This window comes from Bos grunniens, chromosome 29 (genome assembly GCF_055505025.1).
Source record: "Bos grunniens cultivar Pamir isolate PY7600 chromosome 29, Bosgru_T2T1.0, whole genome shotgun sequence".
In the NCBI taxonomy this organism is placed as follows: domain Eukaryota; kingdom Metazoa; phylum Chordata; class Mammalia; order Artiodactyla; family Bovidae; genus Bos; species Bos grunniens.
The window spans coordinates 33,657,457-33,670,127 of record NC_141193.1 but is presented as its reverse complement, the minus strand read 5'-3'; the positions used below and the strand labels follow the sequence as shown (position 1 = coordinate 33,670,127).

Here is a 12,671-nt window from a genome sequence, read left to right as displayed (position 1 = left end):
TCAGACTCTTTTGTTGACTATAATGGGCTACTCCGTTTCTTCTAAGTGATTCTGTCCACAGTAGTAGATAAAATGGTCATCTGAGTTAAATTCACCTGTTCTAGGCCATTTTGGAGAAGACAGTGGCACCCCACTCCAGTACTCTTGCCTGGAAAATCTCATGGACGGAGGAGCCTGGTAGGCTGCAGTCCATGGGGTTGCTACGAGTCGGGGGCGACTGAACGACTTCACTTTCACTTTTCGCTTTCATGCACTGGAGAAGGAAATGGCAACCCACTCCAGTATTCTTGCCTGGAGAATCCCAGGGACGGAGGAGCCTAGTGGGCTGCCGTCTCTGGGGTTGCATAGAGTTGGACACGACTGAAGCAACTTAGCAGCAGCAGCAGGCCATTTTAGTTCACTGACTCCTAAAAGACCTATGTTCATTCTTGCCATCTCCTGTTTGACCACTTCCAATTTGCCTTGATTCATGCACCTAACGTTCCAGGTTCCTATGGAGTATTGCTGTTTATAGCATCGGACTTTACTTCCATCACCAGTCACATGCACAACTGGGTGTTGTTTTTGCTTTGGCTCCATCTCTTCATTCTCTGGAGTTGTTTCTCCACTGATCTCTGGTAGCATATTGGGTACCTACCAACCTGGGGAGTTCATCTTTCAGTTTCCTATCTTTTTGCCTGTTCATGGGGTTCTCGAGGCAAGAATACTGAAGTCCCTTCTCCAGTGGGCCACGTTTTGTCAGAACTCTCCACCATGACCCGTCCATCTTGGGTAGTCCTACATGGCGTGGCTCATAGTTTCATTGAGTTAGACAAGGCTGTGGTCCATGTGGTCAGATGAGTTATATTTATTATATATTATCTTTATTATATTTCCTTCCTTTCCTCACGTAGCATCTGCCAGATTAGATCTTTTCTGTCCTAATTTTTAGAGAAAAAAAACTCTACTTCAGTGGTTGATTAGCCAGTTGTATAGCATAGGGAAGGAGGTAGAGGTCCAGCTACTTCTTATAGAAACTTTAAACAAATCCATGCCTCACTCCATTTTGGGGTGTTTTATGGTTGGTTTTTTTCTTTTCTTTTAAATCTATGATTCTTGATTCTTGCTTGGCATATGGCTGAAATTTATTTGCTCTGTTATGACTCCCTCCTCAGTAGGCATTTAGATTAAATTTCTCAGTTTGCCATAGACTTTTTCATTTGCTTGCCATCTCTGAAAAATTTGTTGACTTTTCTCATCTGCTTACTATTCTTCTGTTTTCTTAGTCCTTGTACGTTTATACTTTTAAAGTTTCTTTATATGTTAATGAGGTTTTAAGAAAGAATTAGTGATAAACAGAGGTGTTCAATCTAGTGTGTCTTACTGGAAGTGTTTTTAAGAGGTGATTGTTCCCAGTATTTTATGTTTTTTTTTTTAGGATTTAGTTGTTTATATTTCATTATCATTTTTGAAATTTGTTTTGCATCTATATTATGAATTTCTTAATGTTTTTCTTAAGTGGACAGTTATTTTTTTTAGTTAAAATTAATTTAAAGAGACTATATTAGTAATAGTAAAAGGAAATTAATGTCATCAGCATAGTAACTATATTTTTTATTTTGTTCTTAAAATATAGTCATGCATACCTCTGAGATATTGCAGATTCTGTTCCAGATGATCACAGTAAATTAAATATTGCAGTAAAGCGAGTCACCCGTTTTTGATTTCCCAGTGCAGATAAAAGTAATGTCTATACTATACTATAGTTTATTGTGTGCAATAGCATTGTGTCTAAAAAGAATGTACTACCTTAATACTGTACTGATAAAAAATGTTAACCATAATCTGAGCCTTTAGCAAGTTGTAATCTTTTTGCAATAGTAACATCAAAAATCATTGACCACAAATCACCATAACAAATATAACAATGAAAGTTTGACATACTGCAAGAATTACCAAAATGTGACAGAAACATGAAGTGAGAATGCTGTTGAAAAATGGTGTAGAAGACTTGCTTAATGAGCAGGATTGAGGCAAACCTTCAATTTATAAGAAAAACAGTATAGTATCTACAAGTGAAGTTGCTCAGTCATGTCTGACTCTTTGCGACTCCATGGATGGTAGCCTACCAGGCTCCAGGTCCATGGGATTTTCCAGGCAAGAATACTGCAGTGGGCTGCCATTTCCTTCTCCAAGGGATCTTCCCAACCCAGTGATCGAACCCTGGTCTCCTGCATTGCAGACAGACGCTCTACCGTCTGAGCCACTAGGGAAGCCTGTATCTACAAAGTGCAGTAAAATGAAGCACAATAAAACAAAGTATGTCTATAGAAGGGTATTAACATAAAAATGATTTTCTGCATGCCTCTTGTATACCACTAGCATAGAACCATAGAACCATATTTTGAAACAAAGAAGAGAATCTGGTTAAGGTGATTGACAGTGATTTACTTGGAATTGTCTGTTTGCTCATTTATTAAGCATCCATTGAGCATGTAATGAGGCATGCTAGATTCTGAGAATACAAAGGTGAATAAAACATAATCCTTGCTCTTAAGGATCTTTCAGTTTCCTGGTTTTGTCTGATATGCAAATAAGTATCATAAAGTTACAGTTTATGTCAAGGGTTCAGTGGAAGCATGAATGAAGAAATGGTCAATATTTCTAGGGAAAGAGCGAAAAGCACCATACAGGAGGTGACGTTTCAAGATTAGGAGGTACTCTCTGGGGAGTAGGGTTGAGAATGGAGCAGAATGTAGATGAAAGCATTCTAGGTAGGGAAGTGGGCCTGAGCAAAGATAGGGGGACATGGATCATAAGTAATTGGGAAAAAGGAGATAGGGAAACCTGAAAGAGATGAGGCTAATAGATAAAGTAGGGAGGACTAGGCATCATGGAGGGACTGGTATGTATGTATGTCTTGCTAAGGAATTTAGACTTGATTTTGAAGGCAGTGAAAAGCCTTTGAATTAGTCAAGCACTGAACATTTTTGGAGCACTGTGTTGCATCCTGTGGAGGACTCAAATTTTTAGACATGATCCCTTTAGGAACTTAGCTTTTAGTTGAGGAAATCAAGAATCAAACAGCAGAACTCAGTTGACAAAAATCTTCATTCTTATACCCAAGTAAATTTAGTTTTTATAATAATCTCCTTTTGAAATTCTAAAACCTAACTTTCCATCTTCCTTTCTAGAGTCTCATCAAGTCCTTGCTCAACTGTTGGACACTTTGCTTGCAATTGGCACTAAACTGCCAGAGAATCAAGCTATCCAGATGCGATTAGTTGATGTAGCCTGCAAGGTAAGAATATAATGGTTAGACACAGGGTTGCTTCTTTATTGAACAGTTTTGCATTATCTGGAGAAATGATACGAGCTGTCAGATCTGCTTACCTCCATCCTAAGGCTATAACTGAGAATTGCCAAAGACTCTTAAATGGCTTTAAGAACTGCTTCATTTTTTGTTTCTTGATGTTGGATTAGGAACAGAGTTGAGTAACTTGTTATAAAATGAACTTCCTCACTGTCCCAAAAGAAATGAAAATAATTATAGGAACTACCATGTATTCCATGCCTAACATATGCTCTCTGCTTATTATGGTACTATTTTTTACCTTTTTTAAAGAAAAGTAATTTTATTCCTATGGTGTATGCTCATTGTTAAAAACAAAATTAACTAATACAGAAATAAGATAAGTGACAGCCACTCCATCTTTCCCTCCTAGGCCCTCTTCTCAGGCATAACACCTCCCAACAGTTTGGAATTATGATACTTTCATTCGTTCCTCATAGTCCTTTAGGGAAGTGCTGTTATATCTCTTTTACTAAGATGGGAATTGAGGTTGAAGGAGTTTAGTTTGTCCAAGTTTTCATACTTAGGGAGTTGCAGAACCAGGGCATAGACTCTTTTCTGATTCCAAAGCCAAATTCTTTTTAATTTTGAACTTTTAATTAGCTTTCTCTTGTGCAAACCTTGTAGAATTGGCTTTACTTTTAATCTTTTTGATAAATTTGTTTTGACAATATAAGGAGACAAATACGTTTGAATTGTGGAAGGGTTACATTCATGGAATTAGAAAACTATTTCTTAACCCCAGGAAAGAGTATTTCATTTATCTTAATAAACAATGACAACAACAAAAAAACCCCTCAGAACACTTTGAGAAGTACAGTATTAAAAGCTTAAGTGGGAGAAAACTAGGGATTACATGATTGAGAGAGTAAGTACGTCTTCCATGTGAGAGAATATATGTATCTAGGAGGTTGTGCTTATAAGAGAGGTGTTTTACTCAGTGGATTATTCTGCTTGAAGCAATAGTTTCTTAAATTTGTTCTAAAGAAATCTTTTATTATAAAAATTTATACTCATGGAAATTTGGAAAGAAGTATAAAGAAAGAACTACACTCATAATTCACTACGTAAAGGCATCCATTATTATTAGCCTTTTGATGTATCTGTTCTGATTTTTTTTCTGTGTACAGATTGTTTGCTTTTCTTTTTCCACATATAGCTATAATCATATTCTGTATTCAGTTTTGCTTTTTGACTAACATAACAAGTATTTTCTTTATATTGTAAATGTTTTATAAATATTTTTAATGGATGCATGATATTTTGTCCAGTAATCAAGCCATAGTTTGTCCTAACCATTCTCTTATTAATGGACATTTATATTGTAGCCATTTTAAAAAATAGTAAATAATACCACACAGTGAGTGTGATTAGTCTAAAGTATTTCCTGTATCTAGGGTTATTTCCTAAACATACATTGTCACAGTAGAATCACTGGATGAAAGCATTTAGAATTTTTGTTTTTTTCCTAAGGCTTTTGATACTTTTGGCAAATCGCTTTCTACAATATTCTAGTTTAAGCCTATCCACAGTATATGAGAGTGCATAATTTCACATATTATTCTAGCATTTGGATATTAATGTTTAAAAGCAAGATGTAAACCTGTTAATTTGGTAAGAAGGAAATGGTATTTCATTTTAAAAATTTTCCTATTTTTTCTTCATTTGTGTATTCTGTCTTCAGTTCAGTTCACTTCAGTCGCTCAGTCGTGTCTGACTCTTTGCAACCCCATGGCCTGAAGCACGCCAGGCCTTCCTGTCCATCACCAACTCCTGGAGTTTACTCAGATTCATGTCCATTGAGTCGGTGATGTCATCCAACCATCCTCTGTCGTCCCCTTCTCCTCTCGCCTTCAATCTTTCCCAACATCAGGGTCTTTTCAAATGAGTCAGTTCTTCTCATCAGGTGGCCAAAGTATTGGAGTTTCAGCCTTAGTATCAGTCCTTCCACATGAATATTCAGAACTGATTTCCTTTAGGATTGACTGGTTGGATCTCCTTGCAGTCCAAGGGACTCTCAAGAGTCTTCTCTGATACCACAGTTCAAAAGCATCAATTCTTCGGCATTCAACTTTCTTTATAGTCCAACTCTCACATCCCTGCTTGACTACTGGAAAAACCATAGCCTTGACTAGATGGACCTTTGTTGGCAAAGTAATGTCTCTGCTTTTGAATATGCTGTCTAGGTTGATCATAGCTTTTCTTCCAAGGAGCAAGCGTCTTTTAATTGCATGGCTGCAATCACCATCTGCAGTGATTTTGGAGCCCCCCAAAATAAAGACTCTCACTGTTTCCATTATTTCCCCATCTATTTGCCATGAAGTGATGGGACCAGATGCCATAATCCTAGTTTTCTGAATGTTGAGTTTTAAGCCAACTTTTTCACTCTCTTCTTTCACTTTCATCAAGAGGCTCTTTAGTTGTTCTTCACTTCTTGCCATAAGGGCAGTGTCATCTGCATATCTGAGGTTATTGATATTTCTCCTGGCACCCTTGATTCCAGCTTGTGCTTCATCCAGCCTGGCATTTCTCATGATGTACTCTGCATAGAAGTTAAATAAGCAGGGTGACAATATACAGTCTTGATGTACTCCTTTTTCTATTTGGAACCAGTCTGTTGTTCCATGTCCAGTTCTAACTGTTGCTTCTTGACCTGCGTACAGATTTCTCAGGAAACTGGTCAGATGGTTTGGTATTCCCATCTCTTTAAGAATTTTCCACAGTTTGTTGTTATCGACACAGTCAAAGGCTTTGGCATAGTCAATAAAGTAGATGTTTTTTCTGGAACTCTCTTGCTTTTTTGATGATCCAATGAATGTTGGCAATTTGATCTCTGGTTCTGTCTTGGGAATGAACTTTTCATGTTCTTTTCTAGTTTTTCATATGGATTTTTTGTGCGTTTCTTCACCATTTGTAGAGGATCATAACTGGGTAGAAATTTGAACTATTTGGAAATGGAATATCTGCCACAAGCTTTTGCAAATTCAAGTAAATAAAGGCTGTCTATGATTCATAGCTATAGTTACTGTTTTTATTGCCTAATGCTATTTTGTCTGATTTTTGTCATACAGTGATCTTTGAGATATGATTCACCTTAAAATAACATTCCCCCTTTTAATAGAAATAATGCAGAGTATGTTTTCCAACTACAATGGAATTAAATTAGATGAGTAACAGAAAAAAATTAGGAAAACCACAAATATGTGGAAATTAAACAACATTCTCCTATTTAACCAATGAATCAGAGAGGAAATCAGCAGGTAAATTAGAAAATACTTTGAGGTGAATGAATGAAGACCCTGTGTACCAAAACTTGGCTGTAGCTACTGCATGCTTAGAGGTACATTTATAGCAATTAGTGTCCATAGTAAAAAAGAAGAAAGATCTCATTCCAGTACCTTATTCTTTTATCTAAGATGCTGGATAAAGAAGAACATATTAAATATAAAAGCATGCAGAAGGAAGGAAATAAGAAAGACTAGAGTGGAAATTAATGAAATCAAGAGTAGAAAAACAGTAGAGAAAAATCAAAGAATCAAAAGCTTGTTCTTTGTAAAGATCAACAAAATTGAGAAACCTTTATTTTTGAAAGGAAAAAAAGAAGGTTCAAAGTACTAGAATTATAAATGAAAAGAGGCTATTTCTGCTGACCTGGCAGAAATGAAAAGGATTATAAAAAAATACTATGAACAATTTTATGCCAATAAATTAGATAACTTATGTAAAATGCACAAATTCCCACTAATCCTACAAAGATATGAACTGTGAAAACTGTCTCAAGGAGTAGACAATCTGAATATACTTATAACAAGTAATTAAATTAATAATGAAAAAAAACAAAAACTTACCTACAAAGAGAAGCTCAGGCCCACATGGCTTTGAATCAAACATTTTAAATAAGAATTTCATACCAATTCTTCACAGATTTTCCTAAGAAGTAGAAGAGAAGCAGCATTTCTCCAATGATTCTATCAGAGACATTTTAAGAAAAGCCAGATATGTTCTAGAGAACTTATTGGATAAGAAGCCAGTTAGGATGTTATTGCACTGGGGTTCCCTCATGGCTCAGATAGTAAAGGATGTTATTGTAGTAGCCTACATGAAAGGTTATAGTCGTTTGAATTAAAGTGATGGAAAGATATGGATAGATTTGAGAAATATTTAGGAAGTAAGATTGGCAGGACTTGATAACTGGTTGAGCATGGAGTGACGGTGAAGGAATTGCTGAGGATATTTCCCGTTTTCAGCTTATGTGCCAGATTAGATGGTGGTGCCTTTCACTCAGAGAATTCTGGGAAAGCATTTGGTTGGGTATGGGACAAAGTCCAAATAACCCAACAATTTCAAACTTACTAAAAAAAATTATGAAAATAGTACAAGAGATTTCCATATACCCTTCTTTTTGATTCATTAATCATTAACATTCTCCCGCATTTACTTTATCATTCTCTCTCTTTGTTGGGGGCTTCCCTGATAGCTCAGTTGGTGAAGAATCTGCCTGCAATGAGGGAGACTTGGGTTCGATCCCTGAGTTGGGAAGATCCCCTGGAGAAGGGAAAGGCTACCCGCTCCAGTGTTCTGGCCTGGAGAATTCCAAGGACTGTATAGTCCATGGGGTCGCAAAGAGTTGGACAGGACTGATCAACTCTCACTTTCATGCTCTATATATTTTACTGAACCATTTAAGAGCAAATTGCAGACATTACACTTCTTTTCCACTAAATACTTAAATTTTTATTTCTTAAGAAGGAGGAAATCATTTTTATAAACCTAGTTTTCAAAATCAGGAAATTTAACTCTGGATTTTGTCTGTTTGTTTTTTTGACTGCGTGGTCTGTGAGATCTTAGTTCCCCAACCAGGGATTGAACTCATGCGCCTTGCAGAGGAAACATGGAATCCTACACTGAACTGCCAGGAAATTCCCAGGAAATTTAACTTTGATATAATGCTAATCTGTAGTAGTATTAGACTTTATTCAGATTCTACCTATTGTCTTTTATATTATATTTTATATAAATTTTTCTTTTCTGGTCCAGAATCACATGTTGCATTTAGTTTTCATGTCCCTGTTTTCTTTAATCTGTAACGGTCCCTTAGGCTATCTTTGTCTTTCATGGCCTTAACTTGAAGAGTATAGGCTGTTTACTTTATAGAATGTCTTTTTTTAAAAAGTTTTGGCTGCACTGGGTTTTCATTGCTGCGTGTGGGCTTTCTCCAGTTGCAGCTTTCAGGCTCTAGAGGGCAAAGTCAGTAGTTGTGGCACGCAGGCTTAGCTGCTGCAGAGCATGTAAGATCTTGCCAGACCAGGAATCAAACTGGTGTCCCTTGCATTGCAAGGTGGATTCTTAACCTCTGGACCACCAGTAAATCCCTAGAATGTCTTTCAGCCTGGCTTTATCTGGTATTTCCTCTGTTTAGATTCAAATGACACGTTTTGGTGGGAATAATACATAAATAATACTGTGTCCTTCTCAGTGCATCATATCATAAGGCACACGTGAGGTCTGACTCATTATTGGTGTTAACTTTGATACTTGATTAAGGTAGTGTCTGCCAGGTTTTTCATTGTAGAGTTGTTATTTCCTCCTGTGATTAATGAGTAATTTGTGGAGAGATACTTTGAGATAATGTAAATGTCCTCTTCCCCATCAAACTTTTATTCTCTATTTTAGCAACTATTAATAAATCTTGCTGAGTCATTTATAACTCTGATTATTACAAAATGGTGATATTCTGATGCTGTTATTCCATCTCTATTTTTTACTTGGCATGCTATTGTAAGAAAGTTTTCTTTCCCTTTCTTTCCCTCCCTCCCTTCTTATCAATCTCCTAATTTATTCAAAATATTATAATCTGTTCTATCCTTATTATTTTTTGAAGTTCATATTGTTCCTTTGTATATTTTTAAAATATGAGATATCAATCTGTCATATTTTTTGCTTCATAGTAGGAAGAAAGTCATGATTTTGGGTATTCTTAACATCTCAAAATTCATCTCTGTCAGTAATTATTATTCTGTCAGTAATCCTTTGAGGTACTGTGTGCTGTGCTATGCTTAGTCGCTCAGTTGTGTTCAACTCTTTGCAACCCCATGGACTGTAGCCCACCAGGCTCCTCTGTCCATGGGATCCTCCAGGCAAGAATACTGGAGTGGGTTGCCGTGCCCTCCTCCACGGATCTTCCTAACCCAAGGATCGAACCCAGGTCTCCCACATTGCAGGCGGATTCTTTACTGTCTGAGCCACTAAGGAAGCCTAAGAATACTGGAGTGGGTAGCCTATCCCTTCTCCAGGGAATCTTCCTGACCCAGGAGTTGAACAAGGGTCTCCTGCATTGCAGGCAGATTGTTCACCAGCTGAGCTATTGTACAGCTAATCCTCATTTGATAGATGATGAGATTTAAATTTGGCCAGGAAATTACTAAGTCTTTTCTTCTGTAGAATCTGCATAACTGAAATTGGAGGTCTTCTACTTTGTTTCTTATTCATGAAGATTTTTCTAGGGAATAAATATCTTGTCATTTTTGTATATATGGCTTCCTTAGAGCCTAGTTTAATTCTGTTTCTCTTTTTCTATCTCATTTCTTCTGGTCTCTGTATTTCTTTTTTGTTCCTTTAATTCTGTGGCAAAAGTACATTAAGCTCTCCAGGCAACAGAAACATGGCAGCAGTTTAACATTTATCAAATACTACCTGAGCAAATGTTATATGTTCTTTTGTTAGGAGAGGTTGTCTCTTAGAATAATTTCCATTGTTTGGTATGTTAAATTTTTATCTGTGCTTAAAAATAATCCATGTTAATGGGAATTCCTTGATGGTCCAGTGGTTAGAACTCATTGCTTTCACCGTTGTGGCCCAGCTTCAATCCCTGGTTGGCTACTAAGTTATCACAAGCTGTGTGGTGCTCAGCAACGCCCCTCCCAAAAAAAAAGAAAGAAAAAAAGTCCATATTGAAACTGAATGAGTCAGTAAGTTATTTTTGTCTTATTTAACCTCATTCTTGGATTTTCCTGACATACTTAATCATTGATTTTTTATTCTTTTAACAGTAGTTTTAAACTGATTAGTTTAGCTTATTTTTGATGTGGATTAGTCTTATTGGGGATGTGGTTTGCTTACTCCATTAATATAGAAATGATGGTATTTTAATGGCCTAGGTATAGCACCAAAATAGCATCATCTGCAGAGCAGGCACTAGGCATCTATTAGTGATGATATCCGTGATGTAAGTAGTGACCTGTGGGGGAAGGATATCATAAAACTAATTGCTGCCCTAAGGGTGTGATTTAGACTTACCGTTTCTTTGAGGCTAACATTCAGTGTGCAGTAACAGGCTAGTTATGCGTCAGTGTTGCCTTGGTTACCTTAATAGGAACTAGAAGACTTTAGTTTGTTGTTTGAAAATCAAATAAAGTATTTGTAATAATGGTAGCAACCTTCTAGGGGATGGTGATTCAGTTGACAGTTCAGTTATGACAAATGATGCTTCCGTACTAAATAAAAATAGTTTATTTAAAAAAACAGCATTGCTGTATTAACTGTGACAGTGTCACTGTCAGCTTCATATCTGGAAATTTCTCTTAGCTTTTCAGTTTCAGCGTGTCATTTTGTTGGATAAGTTTGAGCATTGTGAACACTTAAGAGTGTTTATGTTTCACACTTCTTTAACCTAAATAACTTGGAGACATGAATTAACTCTGATCTCAAATGTTCTACTGAGTCGTTTTTATGAGGAGACAGTCCCTCTGTGAGAGCCCCACCCCTCTGCACCTCACTTGCTTACTAGATTTCCTTTGTTCTCTCCTCTGAGTAAGCCTACCTGCCCAGCCCGCCGTCTCATAGAACATAGCTTCTGTGAGAATGTCTAGGTCCCATTTAGTTCAGGAGTCTTCTGCTAGAGCATCTGATGTGAACCATTAACAGATGCTCAGTACCTTTCGAGACAGATTGCCCCCTTGTTAGACAGCTATTGCTGGAAGATTTGTGCTTGTGTATTCCAGATCAGCAGGCCTGTTTCATCCAGGTGGCCCACTTTTACCTCTATTTTCTTTTTTTGCCACCTTTCCCACACCTGCTTCCCTTTTCTTAAGCAGGCTGGTTTTTTTTTAATTTAATTTTGGCTGCACTGGGTTTTCATTGTTGTGTTCAGGCTTTCTCTAGTTGTGGTGCGTGACTCCTTTCTTTTGGTTGTGGTGTGTGGGCTTCTCATTGTGGTGGCTTCTCTTGTTGCAGAGCGTGGACTCTTGGCAGGCTCCGTAGTTGCAGCATGCAGGCTCTAGAGTGTGTAGGCTTCAGTAGTTACGGCACACGGGCTTGGTTATTGTGGTGTGTGGGCCCTGGGGTGTAGTCTCAGTGGTTGTAGTGCATGGGCTTAGTTGCCTCGTGGCATGTGGAATCTTCCTGGACCAGGTATCGGACCCATGTCCCCTGCATTGACAGATGGATTCTTTTTTTTTTTAATTGTTTATATGGTTGTGTTGGGTCTTAGTTGAGGCAGGTGGGATATTTTTGTTGCTGCACGTGGAACCTATCCTTGTGGCGTCTAGTCTTGATAGTTGTGGTACACGGGCTTAATTCCCCCTTGGTGTGTGGGATCTTAGTTCCCTGACCAGGGATCGAACCCATGTCCTTTGCATTGCAAGGTAGATTCTTAACCACTGGACCACCAGGGAATACTATTATTCCTTCTCTATAAATGAGGAAACTTAGACTCTTGAGAGGTCTAGTGACTTGATCAGTGGTACACATATAGAGTCAGAACTGAAATTTGAAGCTAGGTCTTTTTTTTTTCAATTTATATATATTTTATAATATGGAAAATTTCAAATTATTCTTTGCAGTTTTTGGTATAAATTTGACAATTATTTTTATTTTGCAGTCTTTTTCATCTGTTTTTTCTCTCACTTTCTGTTGTAATCTGCTGTAATATTTTAAAGTAAATCCCTGATATGTTATTTAAATCATACATTGTTCAGTATGTATCTCTAACTAATAATAACTGATATTTTTTAATATAGCCTGTTCCACATCATCTCATACCAATTCATATTAAAACTTTCTTAACTGCATTAAATATCTTTTTATAGTTTTTTTTTTTTGGTTTAGCATATATTTGGAAAGTCTCTTAAATTTCTTTTAATCAATATCAGTGGCCCATTTTTTTTTTCTTTAAATACCACAGTTTTATTGACAAAACCAGATTGTTGGTCTTGTCGAATATCCCACATTCTGGATTTGTTTGATTGTTTACTTTTGATATAAATGTTGACAGTGGGAACCCATACAGATTGATTTCTTTGTCTTTTTTATCTGACTCAATTAGTCCTTGATATTTTCTTGC

The 12,671-nt window shown here is 36.9% G+C and overlaps 1 protein-coding gene across 3 annotated transcripts in view; it reads left to right on the top strand.

Annotated features, from left to right (window-relative positions):
- INTS4 (integrator complex subunit 4) overlaps window positions 1-12,671 on the top strand; it is a 108,476-nt gene that overhangs the window by 25,293 nt on the left and 70,512 nt on the right. For all 3 annotated transcript variants that reach the window (XM_086385762.1, XM_086385761.1, XM_086385760.1), the window contains exon 4: window positions 3,174-3,280. Coding sequence is in view for 2 of the 3 variants with exons in the window: in XM_086385761.1 (XP_086241887.1) it covers window positions 3,174-3,280 (107 nt within the window). In the remaining variant the exon portion in view is untranslated. The remainder of the gene's footprint in view (window positions 1-3,173; window positions 3,281-12,671) is intronic.